Here is a 26,932-nt window from a genome sequence, read left to right as displayed (position 1 = left end):
CGGAGGGTGGTGGTAATTTCCTGCTCTAATTCTTCAGAAGTATGCTTGTACTGCACTGACCTCGATTTGCCAGTGCAAGCTGTCATGGGACACTATTCTGCACAGGTTTTGGAGTTGTTCAAGATACATTCTCTTTCAGCCTGCAATGTTTTGACATCCTCCCCTACAGCTATTTGCATGACAGAATCTCTCTGCTGGATGCTGCACTGGACAGATCAACGTGGTAATCGATTCGCAAGTTTATTAGCATAAATGCCAGGCCACAAAGGGAACATCCACAGAGCACTTTTCCCTTACATGCAACCCCACTATCACTTGAGACACACCACAAAAGCTATACTTAATTATTTAAAAAAATAAACATGCACCCTAAAGTCATTTTAACCCAGCTACATCTATCAATAGGTATGTCAAAAGCAAATAATCATACTGGACAGAAACCCGCTGGTTCTAAACACTTCTCTTGGCTGACTCCACATCCAAAACTGTTTGTGCTCTAGAGGCTTTTTACCTTTGGACTTGTTTTTGTCCTCATCTGTTTCAGCTTCAAGTTTGAGGCCATGCGGTTTCAGACTGCTGGCAAGAGACTGCATCTTACTTACTGTCAGTTGATTTTGATTCACTTAAGGGCATCTGACAGAGCGTGGCTTGCAGCCATACCACCTTCGGCTGTTCTCACCATCTAGGCAGTGCCAGGTTCCCCAGCTCATGAATGGGAATCCTCCCTCCCCACCCAAGCCTCTCCCGCCCCATCCCACAACGGGAAAGCCAAGGCTGCTGAAAGAAACAGGAACGGCAACAAAGCTGGCATTGTTGTCCTGAAAAACCACTGGTTACAGCCCACCCGCTTCACTTAGGGATAACGGATATAAAGATGAATCGCAGCTTTTGTTTAAAAAACGTATTTGCCCCTTTCTTTGGAAAATGTCTTGAAAATGGTAACAATGTCACTGCTGCAAGCAAAAAGAGAAACAGGGGAGGGGGAAGTGGCACTACTTTTCTACAAGTCATGCTGTTCAGGGTGGTCTCTGGGGTATGAATCTCAGAGCAAGTGCACACTGGTGTAGTTCATGGAGGAGGAAAGAAGCACCATTCAGGATGCCATTGACTATATTAGGGCATTTTTAAGCTCTTACTGATAGGGTTGCCCAGAAAGCTAAGTAATACATGGGTAAGAAAGATGTCAACATATATTTGTTTATAATTAGAAAACCTTGGGCTTATAATTTTTAAGACTTCAGTGGCCACTATGATCACTGAGTCTTCTCTAGCATAGGCCTGAACGTGGCACTCCACCCAGCAATCCCTGAGTAAAAATAAATAAATAAGTAACTGTGGTTGCATTAAAATGTGTTATTTTAAAAAGATATCTGCTATTGACCATGCTGGATGAAGGAATGGTGCTTACTGAGGGTCCTGTCTTGGCCGGTGATAAGTTTACAATTTGCAGCCTTGTCTTATATTCAGTGGTCTGTACCCTGCCTGTTGAACTGTAACAGCAAAATCCTTCTCCTAGACTCTTTGTGGAAAAAACAGTATCTAAATATAAACAGATGCTCCATTTGTGTCCATGACTCAAAATCATCTTTCCAGATTTTAAGGCATCAATTCAACAGATAAAACTTATACAACTCACCAATCAAGCAACAATCAAGCAACAACCAATCAATACAATCAAGCAACAGCAACCTTATAGCTTAAAGCCTGCAGATGAGTATTTATAGGACTTCTAAGCATCACCCTAATGGACCTACTTAATGATGTCTCCATGTTTTCATAGTGCAGCTGTCTGTAGTACTGTTTTTGCAGTAAGTCTAAATGACATTAGCGGCAGATTAGGAATCTGACACATCAGTTAGCAATCCATTCACTTTTTCCAAAGTCTACATCAGAAACTATCTGTGAATGCCAAATAGAGCTTGTGATCTCCGCGAACATTTGTTAGTCTCAAGGCAAGAAGTAATAAATCTCAGCTTTTCAACACCCATAAGGAAGTCAGCCTTCAATAAAGCTCACATGTATGACTCTCCAAAATTTATATTTTTGCCAATATGGATGTAAGTTTTGACTGGAAATGTTTTTTTGAATAAAATCTCAGAAGCATGTAACTAGTCTTCCTTGGTTTTCATTTTTAAACTTGAAGACCATCTGCTTAGCTTCCTTGCCTTTGTCTCTGCAATGGCTTTCCCTACATTCCAGTCACTTAACTTCTACTGCTTTGCAGGTAAGGCCTGCAAACAACCCTTCTCTTTGCACAGGACATGCTGAAACAAGACTGCTGCAGTTCAAAAACAGAAGAATAAGCAGAGGCCTGACCCACAGTAAGAGCAATGAAAAGATTCCTGTTGATTTCACGGCCAGAAAGGCACCAATAAATTGACCAAACCTTGAAATAAATAACCAGATCCCTGGTGGATGACAGCACACAGGGACGATTTTGATACACAAGGAGGGTGATGAGAGACAGATGGCTTTTTATTCCCCTCTCTATCTGCCTTTGGCATACCAAGGGTTTGATTATGCATGCATATAGCTGGACATAACCAAGGGATGAGGGGGCAGAAGGGCTGGAGAGCCCATTTCCTCCACTATGGGATTTGTGGCTCTCCTGGAGCAGAAGATTCTCCGCATGACAGCAAACTCACTGTCCAAAAATCTGAACAGAGATCCTCCAGCGTACTGAACCCCCAGCTACTCTCTGTCGACCCCTTTGGACATTTCACACTCGCCTCTTGAAATTGCTTTCCAAGATGGAGGTAAAGAAAGAAAACCAGAGAAGGGACCTGTGGTCTTATCACCAAAAAAGCACTCAGAAAAGAAAATGGAGTTTGCCATTTTCCGCACAGATGGAGAGCTGTATCCTAAAACATTACATCCCCTATTTATGTTGTGGATTTTTTGCAAGGTATTATTAGAGGGAACCTTGACAGGCTCTGCTGGGAAACTTGGCAAACACTGGGGCAGACCAGTCTCACTCTCTTTCACACAGCTGGGTTTTCAACAGCCCAAGTATTTTTCCCTCCTAGTCTTGGCCCATCCAAAGATGAATGCTGAATTTCCCTTAACATTACCCACAGGTTAATTTGTTATTAAGCTTAGGCTCAGTTTAACATCTTGGCATGCGGTTTAAATAAAACTAAAACCAAATGTCCTTCATTTCTCCTGCTGAAACCACCCTTGGTTTGGCTCAGCTGCCTTTGGTGTCACTGGAGGGTGAACAGGAGATTCATTTTCGTCTTGTCACTTCTGGTAGTAACCTAAATATCCTCCATGCAATTTTGAAACATACTGCCATAAAATAATTATTTGTCATGCAGTGGGATTGGCCATAATCCGAACATGATACATTGGCTCCAACTTAGCTGTCAAATCCTTATTACTGTTAGGGAAAGAGGATACAATCCTGGGCAGCGTGCCCTAGGTGACCCTGCTTGAGCAGGCGGGTTGGACTAGATGATCTCCAGAGCTCCCTTCCAACTTCGAACCATTCTGTGATTCTGTGATACAACAGGTATACAAACAGCAGGAGCCCAGAAGGGTTCCTACTTCGGCACAGCCCCTCACTGCAGGCACAACAGTGGGATTTCCCTCTTTCCATCCAGATAGAGGCTAAAGGAAGGAGTACTTGGAAATCCCATAGGTGCAGCCTCTGCCCCTCTATAAATTTGTTCCTGGTCTAATCCTATACATTACACAGTTTTACAGTGACAAAGTGCAACCAGAGTGATGTCAATGGAAAGGGAAAAAAAGCCCTGAAGTACTATGAGTAAGTGCATATTACATTTGGCCTGGAAGGCAGTGAGTGCGGTTGCTGACCTTTGGGTTAATTCATCAACTGCATTAAGGTACAGTAAATGACTTTTCCAGTCAGTTTTGTTTTCTTCTGCCCATGGAATATTTACAAGCAGCTTAACAAAGTCTTGAAAGTCACCTGCAGAAAGTACCTGGTAATCTCATTCTGCAAACTTCGGTCAGACTATGAAATATCACATTCTTAGCTATTTTTTCCAGTGAGTGTTCAAAGTGTGTTGTTTAGCTATGATTGAGCTGATAAATCAAGTTACATGATTTCTTTCTGTTGATCAAATAATAGCACGTAAGGGCATTTCCAAAATGCTGATGTTTACAATTTCTGCCACAATAAATTATTTCACATGCAGAGGTGAAACTATAACTAAAGTATTTAATTATTAAAACCCTTGAGAGAGACACCTGAACTTCAGAGAAAATTTAGCAAGTTCAAAGATTTTGAAGTTAATGACATTGTTCTGGAGTTATTCTACTGTACAAATAAGAGCGGAATTCGCTTCTAACTATTATTATCAATCATGCCAGGCAATGAGGCCTCTTCACACTGCTCAAAATCAAAATGTAGAGTGGAAAATAGGGAAGGGTCAAACTAGAAAGATTTGTGTGTGCTGAAATGAGTATTACATCTGTCTCCTAAAAAGTAAGTTATTCATCAATTTTCTTGATGAACCAGATCTATGAAATCATCACAAACATGCCACCCTAGTAATTTCATCTGTATGGCTTCAAATACAAGTCTACTACAGTGGCATCAGCAAAGAAAGGAACAGAAGGACCAGTTCTTACTTGTGCCCAAGTTCGTGTGCAATTGTAAATGCCAGATTGAGACCGTTGTCTTCAGCAAGAACACATTTTCTCTTAGCACTGCAGACACCTCCCAGGTAAGCAATCCCTGCAACAGAAACAGAGAATATTTCCATTGGAATTGGTCAAACAGCTCATACATTCCAACCAGACAGTAATAACTTAGCCAAAATGATAAAAAATGCACCTAGTATGAAAAACATTAGAGCAGTTTCTCACAAAATCATCTGAGAATCTTGAGGGAAATTAGCCTAGATTTTCATCAGACAGGAAACAACTCAAGCTAAGCATGCTGGCCCTCACTGTTTTCACTGGAAAATATATTTCACTGTCCACAGAGACTAAAGAATTCATCTGAGCTTGTCTATTAATGCCCAATTATTAATGCTCCAATATTAAAAGATGCAGTGAAGTAGCCTTAACGAGCCTTGAAATGGAGTTCAATTGACTTCCGGTATCCTGTTGGGGTAAAACAATAAAACAATAAAAGCCGAGACTCTCTAAAGAGATCTTATGCTTTCCCTTATTTTCATACTTAAAGAAAGCAGGAGTAGCAGAGTCAGAAAAGCTGGCAAACTATAGATGGTGAGTCACAAAGGCAACGAAGGTGGCACAAGTCTTCTATGACTTAGTGGAATTTAGGATTTGATCCCACAGACAATTGCTCAGTACTCTCTGGTCCTGTTTGTGTGGGCACCAGAAACGGATGTAGGCTGAAGTCAAAAAGGAATTCAAAAGTTGCAGCATGAAAATTCTGCTATGGAAAAACAATAATCCTCAAATGCCCTTCCTGCATCCAGACTGTCCTCTGCACAAAGTGCCAGTATACTTTTTGGAAATTTTGTGACAGCATCCCTGTCCATTCAGAGGACAAGTTGCTAATGAGATCTTGTTTCATCTGCCACCCAGAACACACAGTCAAGCTGTTGGGAGTTTTGCGCAAAGACTAAAGATAGAGAAGGAGACTAAGGATGCCTCCAGCTGTACAAGTCCTCTACTGCTAAACAGGCATATCTCAAAAGCCACACAAACAATTCAAGCATGCACACAAAACAGGACTTCCAAAAAGCATGCAGCAACCTAAATGCTGAATTCGACCTACCACTTCACACAGCCTTCTGCCATGCTGGACGAAGGGGGAGTGTCAAGACCTTCCATAGCTGCCCTTTAATTTTTTCAAACAGACATACTTGCTTATTTTTACTAGAAAATAAGGGATCTATTTCCTTGCTATCCCACTGTTCTCCCAGAGATGCAGTTAGGATCTAGCTGCCTTTAATGCGTAGACTACACCGTGCAATGGAAACATGGTCTCATTTTTTTCTGTCACAGCTGACAAAGCTCTGTTTATCAGGGTGCAAATGGTGTAAAACTTTAGGCCTGGAAGAAGCCCAGATCTGGTTTTATGAGTGAGTTCTGACAACAATATCGATATGGATATTTATCTCCAGGGCAATTTTTGATGGAATGGATGTGTGGGCAACAGCCTTTACTTCAGCATTAGCAGTAGCGAGCAAAGGCAGGGCAGAAATCAGACACTAGCATTTGCTTATTCAAAAAGTGCTGATTGGGAAAAGCCAGATTCATACCAAGTGCAAAAATAAAATCAAAATTTAAACTTTTAAAATCAATGGCCATAGAAGGCTGGATTTCAGTACTCTTCTTAGACTGACTTGCTTTTCACCCTAAGAGTAGTCATATGGATGTCAAGAAATCGCTCAAGAAGCAATATGTTACTTAGAGAACGAGACTGCAACCTCAATCCACATAACTGATAGCCTAAGGAACTGGTCATAGAAGAGAACCACAACCGTGGGCGTCTGCAGTATGTCTCCTGCTGCAACCACGCCTTCCATTTCATTTAAAGATCACAAAACTTTCATGGTTAACTTCTGAAAGGGGAAGTTGATAGTTTGCCTGATTTAAATCTGCTACCATGCACTTTTATGGTGACTTATAAATAATAATACCCTTACCAGTAACGGTCTTTTGCTTCCGAAACTAGTTGGGATCAGCGATTTCTGGGAACGCTTTTGGCAGAAGGAAAAAACAATTTGGGGAAATGTTAGTTTACTATAAAACCAATGGCAGCAGGTCTGGGATTAAGAGGAACAGCCAGGTTTTGATTTAAGGGAAGGAAAAATTGAACATTTGAGTCACAGAAGCTAGGAATGGAAAGGAACAATCTTGTGACTCATCCAATCCTCTGCTACTTCAGATCTGTGTCTTCTGTCACATTTTAGAATTCCTAAATCTTCTCCCAGCATCTGAACATGAGCTGGGATGCTGGGAAGGAAGGGCCCTTCATGCCAAGTTGCTAATCTGCTCCACAGCTGCCTCTCCGTCAGAAGACGTACTCAGGGATTTTGCTAAGGCGGAGATCTGAGCACACTGTACTGTGAGAGCAGACAAAACTGTGATGGCCCATCAGCTGCTGGTAATCCCGATCCCCAGCTGAGAAAGAGGAAAGCTATTGAGAGCTGCTGAGTTTGCCTTCACCCATTAGCTTGCCTAGCCCAGGCTCTTCCCACAGTGCTGTGCTATGACCCTATGACAAAATTATCATCCACCCAAAAGCCACTCCTGGAAATCCATCTGCTCTCTGGGTCTGAGGCATGTAGTCCATCAGGTGCTGCAATCAGAAAAGATGGTACAAATATGGCTCTGTAATAAATGGACCCAACTCAGCTGACGTTCACTTTTGCTGAATATGGAGTGGCATTTTAGTTACATTTCAGCAGTTTTAGGTACAGACAACAGCAATGACCAGAGTAGGATTGTTTTTGGAAGACTTGACAGCATTTTGTTCCTACTACTAATCCTGATTATTCTGCCTTTATCTTCCACTTAACCACTGTCAGTATATACCTCAGTTATATCTATCACATGAGGATATAACTGAGAAGGAACAAAGCAGTATTGTAACTCGAGCTCAGCGGTCAATCAGGCAAGCAAGCTGAGCTTGAAATGATTCATGCCAAAGTCTTTCTGATAAACTTCAGAAAATAAGACTGATTCAGTGTTTGCTGGCACTAGGAGATGGAAGGGGGCAATATTTCCATGTTTGGAAGATGTGGTATAGCAAAACAGTCCAGAGTTCTGTCAGTGTTTTGAAAGAGGTTAAACATAAATTAAAAATATAAATCATGAAGGCCTCAAATGTTAATTCTTCTAAAGTCTCTTTTTAGCAGTTCTAATTCTACTGAACCTGACTGGCAACAACACTGTTCTGTGCTAAAAGCCTCATTACCTAGTGGTGGAAAACTTACGATTAAGGACTTGTAATTCATCAGTGGCTGAAAAAGAGAGCTACAGTAGCTCAGTTACAGAGTCTTAGTCATCTTATTTTGGGGTTTTTTTTCCAATGTTTAATGTGAATCCTTTGTGGACATTTTATAATATCTGGAATAACCAATTTCAAAACATAGACATCTACAGTTATTTTATTATTGGAATTATTAATGACACTTGTTGCAGCATAGTCCAGGGACCAGACAATATCGGAATGGAAGTGGACTGGGCTAGGAAGGTTATAATCCTAGAAAAGCAGACAGCAGAAAGCTTTGCACTGTATGAAACGAACACCGTAAGAAGTCCAACTTATCAGCTGCTGAGTGCTTATTAATAAGAGTCAGTCTGGAGCAGCAAGTTGGTTATAACAAATTGTCATAACATTTTGAGTCTGAAAAAAGTTTACCTCAAAATTTAATATATACATAAACATATATACATATGTACATATATATATGTATGTATATTTTGCATCAATCCATTCCCCAAGACTGTAACTATCTTTTGGACCAATATATTTTTCCATCAGTCCTTTGATTAGAACATAAACAGCAGATATGCTGTTGATCTACAAATTGCTGAAATAACACAGTTGTTTAGCAAATATATCTGAACCGTTAGGATCAGTGCAACTTCTTTGTAACCCACACAGTAATCCATGTAATTGATATGCAGAGAAAAATACACCTTTAACTGACAATGAGAGTAGTACAAGGCCTTGGTAGCTGCATGAATATGATTTATTTTCTCCATTGGAACGGATGGAAACTGTTATTTGATTTCACCTCTAAAAATTCAAGATTTTTATCTGAGCCTTTTGATTCTCCAAAATTGAAATGGAAACTTCATGCATTCAGACATGCTCATGAAATTCCTGGCATGCTGTGGTTCTACCAGGCTGGGAATAATATAAGAGGAACTTCTCTTCATTTGGCAATTCTGCATCTGGCCCTGGCTGGGAGACAGGTGCATGAAAATGAAATATAGGGCAGAAAGTTGAATTGAGGTTTTTTTTTTTTTTTTTCCCCCAAAATTCATCCTGTGCTCATAGACAAATACACAGTCAGCAAGCTTTCTTTACGGACAAAGAGTCCTTATCTTGCCAGATCCACTACTAACGCCCAGCAGCTACTACAAATCTATTTTTAATATTAAAAAAGGTCAAGCAGAAGCATTAGTGGTAGAGAGAAAGGAAAGCCAATTACTATTTTTACTAAGTGTGAGGGTTTTTTGTTTTTTTTTTTTTGCTTCCCCCATGAGAAATTGCATAATTACAGCCTATAACTTCTGTGCTTGAGTTTGAACACGCAAAGCTATCTGCACTTCCACAGCAAACCCTAGGACACAGGCAACTGTGTAAACTCAGATTTATCCAAAAAGTTGTCATACATAAACAGTTTGCAGCTGTTGGCCTTTCTGTCAGCTAATGAGCCCTCCGCTAGCAATATCTCTAAGGGGAATGATTACATTTATCCTACCAGCTCAGCTAGGCATTAGGATATTACATATTTGCCACAGTGATAGCCAGAGCTGGAGGAAGAGAAGTGCTGGTGTGTGGGTTCACATTTCATCCTAAACGAAACACTCTGGGCTTCCTCCTGTCGACTGGAATATTTGCTCAGCAAGTGGCTTGCCCAGGTACTCCAGCTTTCAACTCTCTAATGTCTTGTTTTCATTGCACTCCTAATGCCTTAATCTCTCCTTTTGCCAGCCACCTCTGGCTACAGAACTTTTACTTGATTAAAACTTGGCTAGCTTTCCTCTTTTCAATGTGTTTGCTGTAGGGAAGGGTGCCAAACTTGAAGTCCTGAAGTCTGCTCCGCACAGATGGAGACTCACTGTATGTCCACATGCACAGAGCAAACTTCTCATTCACCACCGTTACTAGTTTGGTGTTGAGCTGATGTTTTTCTCATCCTCCCATTACTCTTCTCTGTGTGCAACTGCCATCAATTACACCCCTGTAGCCTCTCTTTAACATCCTACACAAGTAAAATCAGGAAATCCTAAAAGTGATTCATGCTCTGCCTTTTCGTTCTGTTGCGATGATATGTTTGACAGAGATGCCCTGCCCGTATTTACTCATCAAGTCATTCACCAAGGGAATCTTTGAGTGCTTATGATACTTAAAAATGAAAAATACTTCTCCTTTCTGTAATGCCTACATACAAAAGGTTCCAAACTTTTTACAAGCATTAAATAAGTCTCTACCAAACTGCCTCAAAGATAGGTGATAACACAATCCCTGTTCTACAGCTGAATAAACAGAGGTCCCAAGAAGTCAGCGGTACACAGGTGAAAAAGAGCTCTACGCATGGAAGGACCCTCTCCAGCATGTACAACACAGAGAGGCTGAGATGATTACCACCACTGTCCTTCTGAGCCTCCAGGTCCAAGTTCGGTTTACAGGGATCATCCAAAAGAAGCTTACAGGGTGAGCTGTTCCTTCATTTTACAAGGATGTGCTAATTCAAACTCAGACATGCAATTTTTGTGGCACAGATTAATTTGGCTTAGTTGTGGATAGTCATTTAGATGCCAATTTCTGTTAATCTTGCAGTAACAACACGGTTTCCATTAGAGCTTAACATTCATGTATGGAAACTGTTTTCCTTAGCAATAATTTTCATTGTCACTGTATTTAATGAAAACCACACTGGAAACAATACAGTCATTATGGAATTATAGTGCAAATATCCAATGCACACGAGACAGCTACAGTTAGGTAGGAAAACAAGAAACAATTCTGCCAAACACTGTACCCAGAGCAAGTCACAATATTTTGAACTATTCAAACATTTTTTCAAAGGAAGAGTTTCTCATGCCATGGACCATCTGATGCAACTGGCTCCTAGGCACTGCAAGAAGTCAGCCATAGCCTATTTCAAATAGGCCTCTGCATAAGCACACATTTACTCTTAAAGGGAAGGTGAATGATGAAATAAACTTATTTTCCATTTGCCTGAGGGAAAAAAAAAATCTACACTGACAATACAGATACCATTTTTCCCCTGTTTGTACTTAATCAAAGAATGGAGAATATGGCCTCATGTCTGTCTCAGTCTCTGGGGGACAAACAAGAGATAAATGTGAGTTTGGTGAAGAAATCCGCTCAATTAATTTGACTTTGTTGAGCAGCAAAACATCCACTCCCTGCTGAGAGCTTATATTCCCTCTAGGGTGGGAGGTGGCTGAACCCTGTCGAGAAACCACAGCAATACGGACTGGTCCAAATACAACCCTCTTTGCAGGACTGCGCAGGGACTCGGATAACACAGGAACAGTCAAAGTAAAAGTCCTCAAAAGGAGCTCACAACTCTGCAGAGATTAAGTTAGAATACCATCCAGGCAGGTGTGCTGTGTACACGACTTCCTTTCTTTTAGCTTGTGAAGGGGCCTGGAGAACTGTTTAGTTTCCAGCACCAGCTTTCTGTGAGCTGTCAGTGCTGCTCTACAGGTGAAGTCATGAGCACTGGTAGGCCCACGTCATTTCTGTAGGGAGAAGATGATCCACATTGCAGAGAAGCCCGAGAGAAGAAATCCCCAGCTGAAGCCACATAAGGTTCACTCCTTTGACTCTTTGCACACACTGCTTTCCCACACTGCAAAACTTTCCCCATTAACAGTCTTCACAGCCTCACTGAGAGGCTACCAAGTACCACATCAACTTTACAGAAAGGCAAGCTAAAACACAACATTAAAATAACTGGTAAGATGACACAGAAAGTCACTATTACTTCTGAGAATACACCTCAGATCTTGACTCTCTGCATCTAGCTAACTTGTTGGAAACATGCCCATCACCACAGAATCCGACACTTCTTCCTTTGGGGAACCTACCTTACCCCAAATTTCAACAAGACCACTAAAAAACTCAGCTCCTTACCTCAAAATCAATATGATTTGCAGAGATTTAGCATGCTATCCCAGAACTGAGTGTACTCTGTGGCTGGACATCTTCCCTGTGGGACTGATTGTTGTCTTCTAGTGCCCAAAAAAGTCTCTTCTTCCTTGTAACTCTGAAAACACTGCCACTTCCAGTATACATAACTGCTGCCAGAATCCCAAAAGCCCGGCAAGGAAAATAAATGGTTGAAACACAAAGTGTAGTTACTTTCCCAATCTTGTGATTTTCATTACACGTACCCTAAAAGACTAACAAATATAATCTCTCATTGATACTCACAGTAATAGCTGTGGGGAGAAGGCATATATTTCTAGAGCAGATAATGTAACATCCCTCAGAACACAGAGTCCTAACAGCAGGAATGAATGAAATGCACAGTAGCTTTCAGGGGGGATACTTTGTTGAGTGGGAATACTGAAAGCTATTTGGTAACTGAACAACTTCTGTTGTGCCCAAGGGTCTAGTGACTAGAGCCCTGGATAACATCTCACAAGACCTGGCTCTAACTGTGAGGCCCCAATTCAGATATTGGCCTTAGTCTTTTTGAAACGACTGCAGTTCATGTAGGTATACTCAGGTCTCAGCCATGCCAACATGCAGCTCAACAGAGCTTTTCAGGCAACTGTCAGCCCACATTGAACTCTGTGCAGGAACGTGTTCCACCAATTTTCAGACAGATTAGCTGACATCTAGCCTGGGTTGGTCTATGCAAGTTGCCTTACTCCATCCCTTTCCAATAAGGCCTTTGTGAGGCTAAACCTCTGCAAGTCTGTAAATCTGCAAAGAAGGCAAGATTCTGCAAACCATTAGAGCTTAAAAGGGGGCTTTTGCTATCATCCTTTTCCCTTTAATTACTCTGCGGGATGGCAATTAATGGAACACACGGAATGCCTTCCCCAGGATGGCCAGCTTTCCGTTTTAGCTTTCTCTGTTTCTGCAGGGCTTTTGTGTGTCCTGGGAACCCTCCTGTGGTTTTGTAAGTTTAAAGCATGGGTCGTTTATCTGTTCCTTCACTTATTTGCCCACCCACAGACATTCCCCAAAATGTCAAGAGCCTGATTCTAATGCTACTTGCATTGGATTTACACAGTGCTAATTCATTGATTTCAGCAGTCTCTCCCAGCGTACGAGGGGCTGCCGAGGCAGTTGAAAAGCCCTACAGATCATAGAACCCGGCCCCTCTTGTAACTTTAAGGATAAATGTCCTCCACCAAGCATATCCCAAGACAGCAGACGTAAAGATAGATTCTGAACTCAGGGGAATTGCTCTAAATTTACCCAGGCACACAAATGACACCTACAAGTCAGTTCACTAAGCCCGGCCCCCCCTCTTCCTACGCGTCTTTATTCTCTGCCCTCTTAACCATTCTGCACTAAATGCCATACTCCCTTTCTCACAGAATCCTGCCTCACAGATATCCTCCTTCCAGAAGCATCAAAGAAAAGACTGATGAGATAAAAGCGCTGGGGTGGAGGAGTCCTTTAGGAACATGGCAGAAGGGCCCAGCCTCTCCCCTGGTCAGTAACAGGTGGCTTCAGATAGCAAATGCATTGAGATTAAGAGAGCTGACAGATGTCCTAACACCTTTTTAGCCTAGGATGGGCTTTAACCAAAGCCTGTATAAACATGCCAGACAGATTATTAACACTGCATTATGCCAACACAGCACAGATAACCTTTGAAAACCCCCAGGGATTTTGCATGGGCATCTCTGAAAACCGCATACCTTTCCAGTGTCATTCAACAAGGATTTGTCATTACAGACATAAATATTCGCCAAGCTGACCACGGCTGAGGAGAGGTATAATGTTCACAGTAATTCAAGGAAAATTGAAAATAAGTATACTGGCTAGCCTCACAGAAGAGAGATCCATCAGGAATGACACAGGTATCACTGATCTTGCCTTGGAGCAAGGGATGCACTAAATGACCAATGGAAGTCCTTTCTATGACTAATTTTCTATGCTTTTGTGATAAAGTGCTAGGATCTAAGAGCTCAGCAAAGTAAGAGATAAAAAGAAATATCCTGTTTATTTGGCATCTGCTCTTTGTTCAGCATGACATCCCCTATCCCATTAACATGACTCCTCCCTTTTGGCAAACCATTGCTACCCTAGATGACAGCATGTTAATAAATCCTCTCCATCTAACATGACAGGAGGAGCTGCTTAATTACAGAATTAACTGGGGCCACAGGAAGGAGGGTATCATCTCCCTGTTGACTCTGCTTTGATATGCTAATATCCACATTCCACAGGGCTTCTCCTGCACACTCCCAGCCACTGAAGCTCAGGCTGCTGCTGAATGCGCTCGCAAACAGGAAAAAAAACACACTTCTGCTCTCCATTCCTGTTTCTATAGTTAAATGTAAGGTTTGGGATATTTAGTCCAAATCAAACCAACATTTCCAAAAGTAGATTCCCAAACGCTAGCAGTTAATTCACCATGTGTTCATAAACATCTTAGACAGTGCTGAAAGTCTGCATGCTCATGCTCACACATGGAAAGGCGTGCTTAACTACCTAAAGTAAGATATATTACAACAGCTGTATTCCTAGTAAGTAACAGCAAAGCCAAGGGGAGAGCTAGCTAGGTGGGTCTGAGAGGAGGACTCTGGCTGGGGAGGGATGATCGATTACTGGATGAGTCAACACACAGTGCTGGATAGTATACAGAAGCCTGCTATAATTCAAATTTAGTGAACAAGGGAGAAGGACAGCTGGAAAGAGATTAGGGAATGAGAGAAAACAAGGACATCAATGTAACAAATGGAGATAATAAGGGTCTTCCAGAAGCCCTCAAGAAACATGGCTTTGATCTCATAAGCAGCAGGGAGTCATTTCTGTGGGAGGCTGGGGTCAAGGAGGGCAGGAGGTAAGATCAGATGGGAATATGAGCTCTCAGAGAACCTCTATGTTTACTTAATGCTGGAGGGAAATGGATCCACAGCCCCTGGACACATGTTTCTGGCATCATGGGTTCACTTGAGAAAAGGTAGGACTGCAACAGGCCTGATGAGGACATGGAGATATTCAGCGAGGGAGGCCTTAGTGTGGGCATGAAGATGGCATTTAGCAGAAGGAAAGCACAGATGTTGGAACTGGTGAAGAAAATAGCAAACAGAAATCAGCAGGAGAGCAGCTAGTGAGAGAAAAAGAGGCAGAGGCTGCAGAGACAGGGTGTGAGGTAAAAGGTTGTACAAGGCTATCTGACACCAAAAAGGAACCGTATCTAGCAGAAATCAGAAGAGATCTGATACTTCGGAAAGACTGCAGGAGCATGTAACTGAACTGGAAAAAAAAAAAAAAAAACAAACCCACCCACCAGTAACTACATAACCAAACTGTAAACTGGGATTTGGAATCTGGCTGTTGAAACTCACCCCTGCCTATGATGCAAAAGGGATTTGAATTTAAATGCTTTCTTCTGGTCTCATTTTGTGAAGTGCATGGAGAGTGCACTGCAAAGATGCAGCTGCTAGTCCTTGCTACAACATGTTGCGGAATTAACTATGATTTTCATTTCCCAAAATTTGATAATAAGCAGAAGACAGGCAACCCGCTCAAGGTGGACTTAGCACTAGATGTGGGATTTGTACAGCCGCATTACTAACTGTCTTCTCACTTTGGTGACTGAAGCAGAGAGAGAGAGTATGAAACTGAGTCCAAATATCTCACGTGCTGGACTGCTTGACAAGAGGAGAGAGCTCCACCTGCTCAAGCTCTAACCAGCCTTCATGAATTGTCTTGGATGTTACTAAAACCCCAAATGATTTCAACATATTAGTATTTTCATTTTGACCTGGACTATTTGGTGAAATAAGCCTGAATTCAAGAATTGCTTCAATCTCTCCCTCAGCTGCATCTTTCAGGAAATAAAGACTCACCACAAGAAAAAAAATAACAGTAATTCTACCATCAGTAAAGATAAGGGCTTGAGAGCTACCATATCCCATGCTAACCCCTCTGCCACATGTCTATCAGTGTTAGTCCATTAACAGTCAGGCTGTTCTCTGGGGAGTTTCCATCTGAAGGCTACACTCTTCCAAGAAACGGAAAAACAATCCTGGCACTGCCTGCAATAGCTGCAGCTTTGCAAACTGTGTAAGGTTCCAAAATCAGCTTTGAGGCTATTTTCATTTTGCTTTTTCAGGTGAGCCCAGTGTATTCCAGGTTTGGATTTGTCAGTTTATCCCTGCAACCCATCAAGGCCATCTGCTTCACTAAAGGGCCTAAGTTCAGACAGAACAGAGGGGAAAGAAGATCAAATCAGAGCTTTTAATGAGACTGCTAAACAAAGAAGAACATGGAACACTGCAGCAGGGATCCTGGAGCCTTCAAATTCCTCTCTATCTCCCTTCCAAAACAAAAAGACAAGGTCAGACTTGGCAATAAATCAGAAAAAAAATATTTGGAGCCTCTGTACCACACAGCATCTGCTTTAAGTGCTAACAGTCAGAGTCCAGCACTCAGTTCCAGTTCTTCTTTCTCATAATTGCAAACACTAAGAAATTGATGAAGCTATTCAAATAAATCAAGAAGTACTTCTAACTGCTTCAGAAGCTTTACCAAGCCACGGAACTATCCCAGCTCGTGGTGTTGGTCAGGGGTGGGCTCATGAGCAAGGATGAGTCCTGCAATTTTGTTAAACAACATACAGCAATGTATCCTGAATAATATTTCAGTGTCTGAAGAATTTTGGTATAGTCTGCTGAACGGGGCAGTTTTCAGGAGATGGTCTAACACCTGTGCTGCTAATGAATGGCATTCTTCTACAGCTCTCAATTAAATTCCTTCCATCTTAAAGAATGACTAAACAATTGTTACTCGCAAAAAGCGAACAGATCTATGCTTTTGAAACATGCTAATATTTAAAGTGTATTTTATTTTTAGGCGCTGCATGCGTGTCAAGCTGTTCTCTTGGCAAAACAGGAGCAGCTCAGGCGACTAGCAGAGCAGGCCAGCAGAATAGGATGATTCACAGTAATGAAACTTTGAACAGATGCTTTTCCAAATTGCTTCTGTGATACTTCTCAATTACAGTTCCTACATCCTGACTTACAGGACCGTCTAGGCTCCTGGCTTCATCTTGTCAAGCTGCCAGCCAACACACACACTGATAAACTTATTTAGCAATTCTTGGTTCAGTCCTTCTGTTTTAATTCTTTACTGAGTGCTGATTTAACCTCACGGCCTGCCTGCGCTGAGAAAACTGACAAACCTGGGGCTTAAACTTGGTCCCTGATAATGTTAATAGGGTTGAGTCATTCTGCTGAAGTCAGAGCTTGCGCTGAGAAGCTTATACCATATGAGAGCATGAAGGTGGTTCCTAATACCTCAGCACTGGCTACTACCTCTACTGCCAGGACTAACGACCAAAAATGCCCCTTCCACATTGGTGGGCAGGAGGAAGACACCAAGGCAGTGCCATGGCTCTGTTCCTCCCCCCATGCAATACTACAGCTAGCATATTTGTTCTGGCAAAGTGCAATAGCATGGTGCAAGGGGAGGTGACAATAAAAAAGCAAAAAACCCATTACAAAACTGATGACTTGATTTCCTACACATCTGCATTTCCACCTGGGAGCAGAGGTTCTGATGTACATGTGGGTGATGAAATCTTTCCTTTGGTGGCGACATCAAGGGAGTCTTTACTCTCTGCTCGGTTTCCTATTTTTCGCAGAACTTGTAAAAGCCTAATAAAAATAATCAGGCTGAAATGGCTGTCATCCTAAAGGGCCCTCCTCTGGGTTCCCAAACAGAGCTGTCCATTCCGACTTCCCCCTCATGGTGCTTGACATAGCTACAAACTCATCACCACACCAACCTGATAAAAAGAACCAAGGGTTAATTTCAGAGGTGATGCAGCTGGAAGTATTTTTTTTTTTAATATATCCTGAATCTAGTTTCTTTCGTACCTCCTTATCCAAATCGCTCAAAAATAAAATGTCAGCTTTAAAGAACTTAGTAATACAAGCTAGAAAGATATTTTCACAAAAAAAGAGAGACCAAAACGAGCTTTTCTCACACTTAATAAAAAGGAATCTCGCACGTCCAAACTTGAACTCCTGTAAAAGAAAACACAAATTTAGATGAATGCTGCTGAGCTCCTTGCTATGACTGAGAGCAGCCAAAAGAGTCCCTGGTGCCTCTCAGGCACAAGTCAAGACACAGTTCCAGTCCTGAGGCCTTTACAGTCTGAATTCAGGCACGACAGCACGTGAGGCTCACAGACGCACTGCACCTGCAAGCAGCACGACAGAAAGCTACTGCCACGGTATCCTGCAGAAGGCTAGTGGGACACTTCCATGCATGTGTGCTCATGCTCTAGATCTTTGTGCTAAAGTGGCAGGCCTGACAAAGGGAAAATTGCCTCTTCTAGCCTGCTATGCTTCTAAGTAAAATGTCCCCGAGACGCACAGAGGCTTCCACATGCATCCTTGTATGCTGTCTGGGTGACATATCCGGTTCTGAATCTGTCCTGACTGAAAACTACGTGCTGAATTTGCACCAGGGTTTGTAGGGGTTTTCTCACCCGTCAAGCCCCACTCAGTAAGGGACTTGTGGGAGAATTTGCAACAGTAACAGCTGCACTTTCTAGCTAAGCAGATAGTGTATTTCTGTACAAGGCTACTTTGGTGCTCAGTGGAGTGGCCTCTGACAGCTGCCATGTAATGAGATGCATTTTGCAGCAAGGCCCCCAAATCACTTACAACAAAAACAGCTTCTTGGCATGCGCAAAAAGCATGCTGAATACATATTACATCTGATCTAATTGTTCCAGGTATCATAATCACCATGGGCTTGGTCAAAATCCTACTGAAATCATTAGGAGTCTTACCACTGGCTTTGGAGAGCTTTGGAGAAGGAGCATTAAGCCATTTCCTGGCTTGTTTTTCTTAGATCTCATCTCCAGAAGGCTGGGCCTCGTCAGAACTTTTTTACTTCAGTCCTTAGACCATACCGGGGCTCAAAGACACTGGTGCAAGAGTGGGTGTTCAACATCTCTGTAAACACACCAGCTCATTGAACAAATATGGACTGCAGCTTTCCCATGTTTGAAAATGCAACATGCAAAAAAGATTTTAAAAAAACCCAAAAACAAAGATAAAAGTAGAAGACACAGGGATGGCTCTCAGATACTCAGTCAAAAATTATCACAAGATAATTATCAAATTATCACCAAGAAATTATGACCACTGCCTGGTTCCATCTGATGCTCTGAAAACCTCTCACAAGGAACCCTGACTACTGTGCCATGAGAGGGCAGAAAATGAATCAGGAACGTGTACAGTTTTGCTGAATGTATATGATTCTTCGAGGTAACCTCCTAGACCTAAGTGAACAGAGGATTGTAAGAATCCTCACCATACCCCAAGAGCTCCTTCATGGGGCTGTTTTACTCTTAAATCAACCATTTAGGTAAGAAAATTTCAAGGAAATTAACCATCACAGCAAATACACCTCTGCATGACAACACAAACCACAGCAGTCAAGAGTTGAGGCCCATCCTGGTAAGGACTAAATGCTCTCAGTACCTAGTACCTTCGCTGTGAGGTGAGAGCATCTCGCCTTCCCAGCACCAATGCCCGTTCCTCACTTTCAGAGAAGCATCACAGAGAGTGCAAACACGCAAGACGGCTGTGCTGAAAGCCGCTTATCCTTGTCATTCTCCAGAGAGGAAGGAGGGAAACGGGGAAGAGCTGAATGAGACAGATAAACACATGGAAAGAAATATGGGATAGACTGCAGAACATCAACAAAAGGAAGTAAGACGCAGGAAGGAAGAGACATGAAACTGAAGCAGAACTGGTTATCAGACTCTCACAAGGCAATGGACATTTCTGAAAGAAAAGTATGAGCAACTGGCCAATTCCAAAGACTTACATAGCCCGCCTCACTAGAAAACAGTACTGTCCATTTGATGAAGGAAACCTATGATACCCAGTCTTGTTCTGAGCTCATTTACCTTCATAAATCAGAGCAACTCCAAAAGGACAACGGATCTGCACCTTTATTTGATTTTCTGCAATCAAGAACAAAATGACCTCACCTTCTAGCAATGTGATGAGTATTTTTTTAAATGATTAAACACTAGTGCATTAGATTGGCCTCAAATATAGATGTTAAAGAGTTGTACAGATCTCTGTTCCTTGAGAAGAAAAGCTAAAACATCCACAAATCCAACAAGTCAAGTAAAACGGCACAGCAGACAAGAAAATCCTAAAACTTGCAGTCCTAATAAAAAGATGGACTTTAATAGTCATAATAAATATTTTTGTGTTGTAGGATCTGAGGCCCAGGTTCAAAAAAATGTCTCTACTCCAGATGCTGCTTAATGTGTGTCCAGATGCAGACAGTCAGTCAAGAAGCAGAGCAAAGAACACCCAAGGGGACAGACCAACTCCGGTAAGCAATGCTGTTTTGCTGAAATCTCAAGTAAATAAACACATGCTTGTAACAGGGGATCGAAGGGGTTTACAAGGAACACCTGCACTTCCACAAAATTGATCAGGAGTGAAGGCACAGGGCAAGAGAGGCTCACACTGGAATTTAAATCCATATTCAGATCCAGACAAGAGCAGGGTAGAGATAATATCTTTTATCTTTCCAACTGGTATAGCTGGAAAAGCAGACAAGTTTGGGCATTCAGGATAGGAAATACGCATCCTGTCTAGAGGTTTCTTAAACACACATATAAAATATAAATTCTAAAGACAAACTTAACTTCAACAGTCTCTTAATTTTCTCTCATTTCAAGAACCATGAAGTCTGATTAGACTGACAGACTCATTTTAAAGTATCGGTTTAACTTTCCTATAAATAAAAAGGTCCATGCAGAGTTTCCTCGCTTATTGGTCACTGTTTTCTTATAAAGAGCTCCAGTGTTTACTCCATTTGTTTACTACAGTGCAAATACTACTGTATGCACTAGAGCTTGATGGACGACAATATTAAAACCAACAAATGGATGCTCAGCAGAACATTAACATGTACGCAGCAGTCTAATTACTGTCAGAGCCTAAATGCAAACAGATCAGTCAAAATTCCTACACAAAAATGTATGACACCGGCTACACAAAATCAACAAATATTTTGAACCTCAAAACGTGCTCATGACCACGAGCTAAAGCAGAAATGCAAGGCAAATTCCAAGCTAAACACAGAAGTCATTCTAGCAATCACGCTGAGGAAGTACAGAAGGAGAAAGATATCAGGTTGGGTGCCTTTTTTTTTTTTTTTTTTTTTTAAATAAGTTCAACACATTTCTACACGCTGATTGAAAACACTTGACAAACTGCTTCAGACCAACACTTATATTATAGGATCCTGTACCAGAAATTAAAAAGTGAGCAAGAGAACTGCTATGCTCAAATCAAATTCCAGTGACTCAAATTGCAGTTTATATGTATATGCCTAAATGAGATTTAGACCAAAATTTCACTTTCTTCTACTGTCACCTTCTTATCTAACCTGGCAGGAAGTTGATAAGGAACTCCCCTGTTTTCTAGAAGAAGGATCTAGTCAAATTTAGATATATCAAATTCAAAGTATTCTGCAGGGCATTTAAAGACAGTAACTTTCCCCCCCCCCAGTATAGATTTGAGGGCAGTTTAATCTTTTATCAAAAGTTCTATACATACACGTAAATAGATACAGAAACACAAAGCATGCATAGACGTATTCAGATATTTCTGCACTGATCTAACCAGGAAGCAAAAATAAACAAAGATTGAGGACAAAACAATTCATATCTCTCTAATCTAATTATATCACTAATTATATATATATAGTATATATATAATTATAATATTATCTCTAATTATATGTTATATAGCATTATATCTCTTCCAAATAAATATCTCAGAGGAAAGAGAAAACTAAAAGTTAAGCCTCTCAGAGCCACTGGTGACAAGTGCCACATTGTGTACATCCACTGTTAATGAAGACTGGTGTGATTTCCGAAGCTAGAAACCCATGCAAACTGCAACACAGCTGAAAAGCCAAAACATCCCATAACATCTAAATCTTTCACTACATAGCAGCACTGGTGATCATTAATGCCACCTCTTTCCCTAGGATGTGCAAAAATTAAAATCCTGATTTTGATTTCATCTGCCTATCCCTTTATCAAAAAATACAAGCTCAGAGGCAACCTTTGAGCCCTGTGGATCACTAATAACTTTGAACTGGCATAAATATAATGGATCTTTTACTAGTACTTTTTCCTACTTACTCTTCAGGCCACTGAAACTAGTTACTCCTCATATTCCATGACCGCAAACTTCAGACATTAACTACCTCAGTGAAACTCCATCGTAAGCTTTTAGAAAAAGCAAGGCATGTGAAGCCCACTGCATCTCCCCCTTCTCTTTGTCTATTCTGGCAGGAAGAGTCTTCAAGAATTCCAGCAAGTCACTGAGCCATGATCTTGCTTCCTTTCCTAGAAACCAAGTTGGCTCTCTTTCATCTCTTTTCATTTGTTAGACCCGTCTGCTCACCTCTACCAATTTAAACTTTCCCAAGAGCTGAGGTTAGAGCATTCTAGATTTTCTGGACATTTAACAGGGACATACAAATTAGCTGACTCAGCAGGCCAGTCTTTAGTTGACTGTTACCTCCACCCTGAGTACTCTATGATGAGGTCAAAAGATCACCTGAATTATCATAAGACATCCATTCTGAGCAAATTATGAAGCTGCTATCTCCTCACCCTCGGGTACACACTCCTGTGGAGTAGAAGAATTAGCTGAGATGGCCAATGTGATTACAGAGCTGATTTTTGCACTGCCCCCCTCTAGAGTTTGCCCTCAGGGAGCAGCAAGGGCAGGTGCTGCTCCGAAAGGGAAGGGGAGCTGGGAGTTGAGCACGATGACAAGGCAGGTAGAGGTGGTGGCCTCACTGACAAAGGTGCGGTCCCACAGCACGGTGAGCAGAGCAGGCTCTTAGCAGAGCCTTCCCAAAGAGCTTTCTTCAAGGCTGGAAACCCGCAGTGTTACCTAAGCTGGTCCTGAGCCCAGGCAGCCAAACCCGAGGAGGGCTGGGGATGCACTCAGGGCCCTGACATTTGCCATCCCATAGAAGGAATGGAAATGGATTCCTGCATCCCCCTGAACTGCCATAGTTCAAACTCCAGCATGCTAACACAAAATCATTTGGTAAGTCTTCGCAGTATGCTATAACTTCCATCCTCTTCTCAACTTCCTACATACTTCTCCAAATATCTTTCCTATTCCTACATTCAGTAATTATTTAAAGAAATTTAACTACTTGATTGCTCACTATTTATGATCTATCATTTGGTAAACCACAGGATCCACTGCATTGACATATATAATGCATGACCAACAGTCAAATACAAAGGATGAAAAAGAGGACATGCTGAAAAACGTTGGATTTTTCTTTACATGGCATGCTTTTTCAGGTGCTGTCTATCCAGGTGCATTTAGAGTTCAAATTCACTTCCACTACGGGCAACAGGGCATTTACACCACTCTTAATGGCCTAGTTGAGACCTCCAAGTAAGCAAATTTAATATATTAAAATATTCACAGCTGATCATATTGGAGTCAAGAAACTATTAAATATAATTATATCACAGTTTGTTGCACTGCAACCATTATTCAACTTTAGGACAGAACCTCTAAAAAAATAAGACTGTATATTTAAGTACTTGAATACAACTTTGACCACGGATTATGAAGCAGTCATTTTCTTAAGACCCAAGCCACTCTATTTTACTGAACTGCAAATATAGCACGAGTCTAACTATGAACTGAGACGTCCCTGTAAAATACTGATTTTGCCAAAAATGTGGAGGTGTTTCTTTCTAATAGATGATGGCAAAACACGGTCTATGCATCCTTGACTCGGTTCAAAATTTCATCACCTCTCCCACAGCATCTGCCATTAACATTTATAGGCTATGTAGTGAGCTTGCACTGGATCATAGCTGGAGCACGGTTCCTACTGCATTTTCAGCATGCTCGTAAATACAGGGAAGATTTTCAGTGGCACAAAGCCCTGTTACATTCCTAAACTCTATTTGCATTATATGTAACATAAGCACAACTGAAAGACTTGGAGCTTGTGCTGGGGCACTGGAAGTGTGAGAATTTAAGAAACGTCCCTAAGACTTTAACTGATTTTCGATCTGCTGAGTGCACTTCATGTATCTGAAAATTTTCCTGGGGTCAGAAGCCCTTCAAAATAGGCAGGGTGTTATACTAAGTCATGATACCACATAGTTAACCAAAGCTGAAAAAAGAACAAATGAAAATCAGTCCCATTCAAGACTCCTCTTCTGGGGGAATTTTCCCACCAAAACAAGATTTCACTTTTATTTTAAGCACACTTTTCAGTGCTGTTTTCTTGCCTATCACTAGTAAAATCTCATTTCTACATTATTTAAAACTTACTCTCAAAATTGCATTTAGTCTTGGCAGCCGCAAGACAAAAGAAATGTAAGAGTACAGTAGGCAACTGTCCTTCATTTCCTTCCTTTATTCTTACATATCCTGTGTGCAACTGGAATGCTTCTATTTGATTATCCAGTGGAGCAAACGTTACAATGAATACAATCATGCCTTATTACTCTATGTATCTGTAGCCTATTGCACAGCTATGTACAGATGTCTTTTTACACAGCTTGGTTTTTTAGCTACGGGGTCTAGAAAACAATAGAAGCTATCTGAAATGTTTTCAAGCCAGCAAAGGATAAAGGCACTATAAAGCAGTCAACTGGATAAAAGCCATCTATGTCTGAGAGGAGAACAAAAACCTCAGAGACTTCTCAAATAAAAATGCATCAGCTTTCTTAAACAGTATGTGGCTACATCTGTAGCTGACTGACCATGCTGGAACAAGCAATACAGGTTAGACTAAAGATGCAGGTAGTGGAAAGAAGAAACACAAGCCTCTGGCCTGCTGGGGGGTCGATCATTATTGTACTGAACTGAAGAAGCTGAGCTCCCACTGCGAAGGCCCGAGAACAGGCAGCATTGCCTGCAGCTGAGAGGCCTGGACAGAGACTCAAGAGCTGTGGGCTTGAGAGCCAGCACTGCCCTCGGCATGTCCCTTCACATCGCCCAGCTTCGCTTCCCCTATCTGTAAAATGGGGATAGCAGTTCTGACCTCCTCAGTAAAGTGCTTTGAACTTTCATGAGGAAAAGCACTATTTACAAATTCACCTCCTTCTCCTCTCAAGAAAACCTTTCTACAGATAAAATAAAATGAAATGAAAAAAAGAATGATGTAATGTTTAATGTCACATGTCTGCCAGGGAGGGAGCATGAATTAACGGGCAAGACACTGGACTGGGAATCAGGATATGCAAAATCTGTTCCTCCTCTTGAGAGAAACACTAGGCAAGTACTCTTACAACTCCCACATGCTTTCCCTGCCCACGTAGCCTGAAAGCTTGTCGTGGCAGAAAGCTCTGCCTTCTGCTGCACAGTCTTGTACAGTGAGTTGGCATTTCTAGCACTGATAACAGTAGTACTGACGGCAAGCTTGGCACTGCAGAAAACAAACATATTTCTCCTTCCACAGCCTTATATTATAAGAGAGACAGAAAAGGCAGGATGAGCTAAGAAAACACAAAAGGGGATTTTGTTTAATAGTTACTCTTGTAAGAATTCCTCAGAGGAACAAATCCTCATCAAGGAAGCGATGGAGCTGGGGCGTGAGCTGGTGAAGTGGGACAGAACAGCACAGAATGCAGTGCAGAAAGTACATAACACCTGCAACCTGCAAGTCCCCGTTTACACAGATGAGAGGAGAGACAGTAGCAGAAATGCTAGACACTTCAACATAGAAAAATGGTGCATCCACAAACACTAAGACTGTTCTGCTCACCCCTGCCTCAATGACTTCTCAGCTTCACACACACAGTAGCAAGAAGCAATTCCAGAGCTTTTCTTAACATTTGTTTGGCAGTGTGTGCTTAGCTGGACATCAGTTAAGCTCCTGTTTTCAGCTTGTCTGTTTGCAAACACAATGACTACTTTCAGAGATAAACAGCAGAGATTTCTTTAAATTGTGATTAAATGGAATCTGCCCATCAGTAAAACCTTGGTTCTTAGGCAGTGTCCTATAAATCAGCTCTAACTTAAAAATAATTAAAGCAGAAAATTATCTAGGAGCTAAAACTGTAATTCTAGGAGCTAAAACTGTAATTCACAAGTTCTAGTATAGCGCATCAGGTAAACCCAAAACATAAAAACTGCATGTTGCACAAAAGAAGAAACATAAGAAGCTGATGTTTCTGATTGCTCTTTATTCCATGCTAACAGGAAAATCCACTGTACTGCTTCTGAGGGACACTATCATATAAGTTCACTGGGAACTGTTAAGTATAACAGTATAGTTAATGATAACAGTAATAAAAAAAAGAGTGCTTCTACTCACAATGATTGCATGTGCACAACCCCAAATGCAGGCGGAAGGGGGAACTGGAGGCAGGGAAGGGAACATCTTACATAGATATACAGCCTTTAAGCTAGGACACTAAAATTCCCAGGTGCTTAACAGTATATATGTCTGTGTAACTTCACACACACAAATGGCCCTAAAGTGGAACGCAGTACATGTTTTCACCTGTACCAGTCAAATTGCACAGTGATTTAACACAAAGTGAGTTACGACATGGAGCTGAAATGAAAGGAGAAAGTCAAGAGTATCAAAGTAAATATCAACAGTCATGGCAAATATCTTCCCTCATGGGGTAATCCTTTTTATAAAGGCAACAAAAAGGAACTGAGTTACAATCCAATTTGACACTGCACTAGCATTCAGTTTGGAGTCCCGGACACCTGATGGGAAAGTGCCATAACACAATTCTTGCAGCAAGTGAGTTTTCCAAAGATGTCCCCTATCAAAGAGCACTCAGCATCCACCCTGCACAACAATGAGCTCTGATAGACTGATGGATGTTTACTCATAAATATATTGCCTGCTAAAGGAATACTATGATTTCTGCCCATTGCATTTTAGACAGTTGTTCTCTTGTATTTATCAAAGCACATTACCATGAACCACCAATGCAGCCATGGAAGAAGGCTAAGTTTTCAAGTTAAGATAAGATTAAATGTCCTGCACCAACTTTGGGGGAGTCACAAG

General features: G+C 41.5%; 1 protein-coding gene across 3 annotated transcripts in view; it reads right to left on the bottom strand.

Moving 5' to 3' along the window:
* Positions 1 to 26,932, bottom strand: part of ADAMTS17 (ADAM metallopeptidase with thrombospondin type 1 motif 17) — a 201,787-nt gene that overhangs the window by 121,727 nt on the left and 53,128 nt on the right. For all 3 annotated transcript variants that reach the window (XM_064517899.1, XM_064517900.1, XM_064517901.1), the window contains exon 8: positions 4,597 to 4,702. In XM_064517899.1, coding sequence (XP_064373969.1) covers positions 4,597 to 4,702 — 106 coding nt within the window. The remainder of the gene's footprint in view (positions 1 to 4,596; positions 4,703 to 26,932) is intronic.

The sequence above is a fragment of the Dromaius novaehollandiae genome, chromosome 10 (assembly GCF_036370855.1).
Source record: "Dromaius novaehollandiae isolate bDroNov1 chromosome 10, bDroNov1.hap1, whole genome shotgun sequence".
Classification (NCBI taxonomy): Eukaryota; Metazoa; Chordata; class Aves; order Casuariiformes; family Dromaiidae; genus Dromaius; species Dromaius novaehollandiae.
Note: the sequence above shows the minus strand (reverse complement) of the source record. Positions and strands in the feature narration are given on the sequence as shown.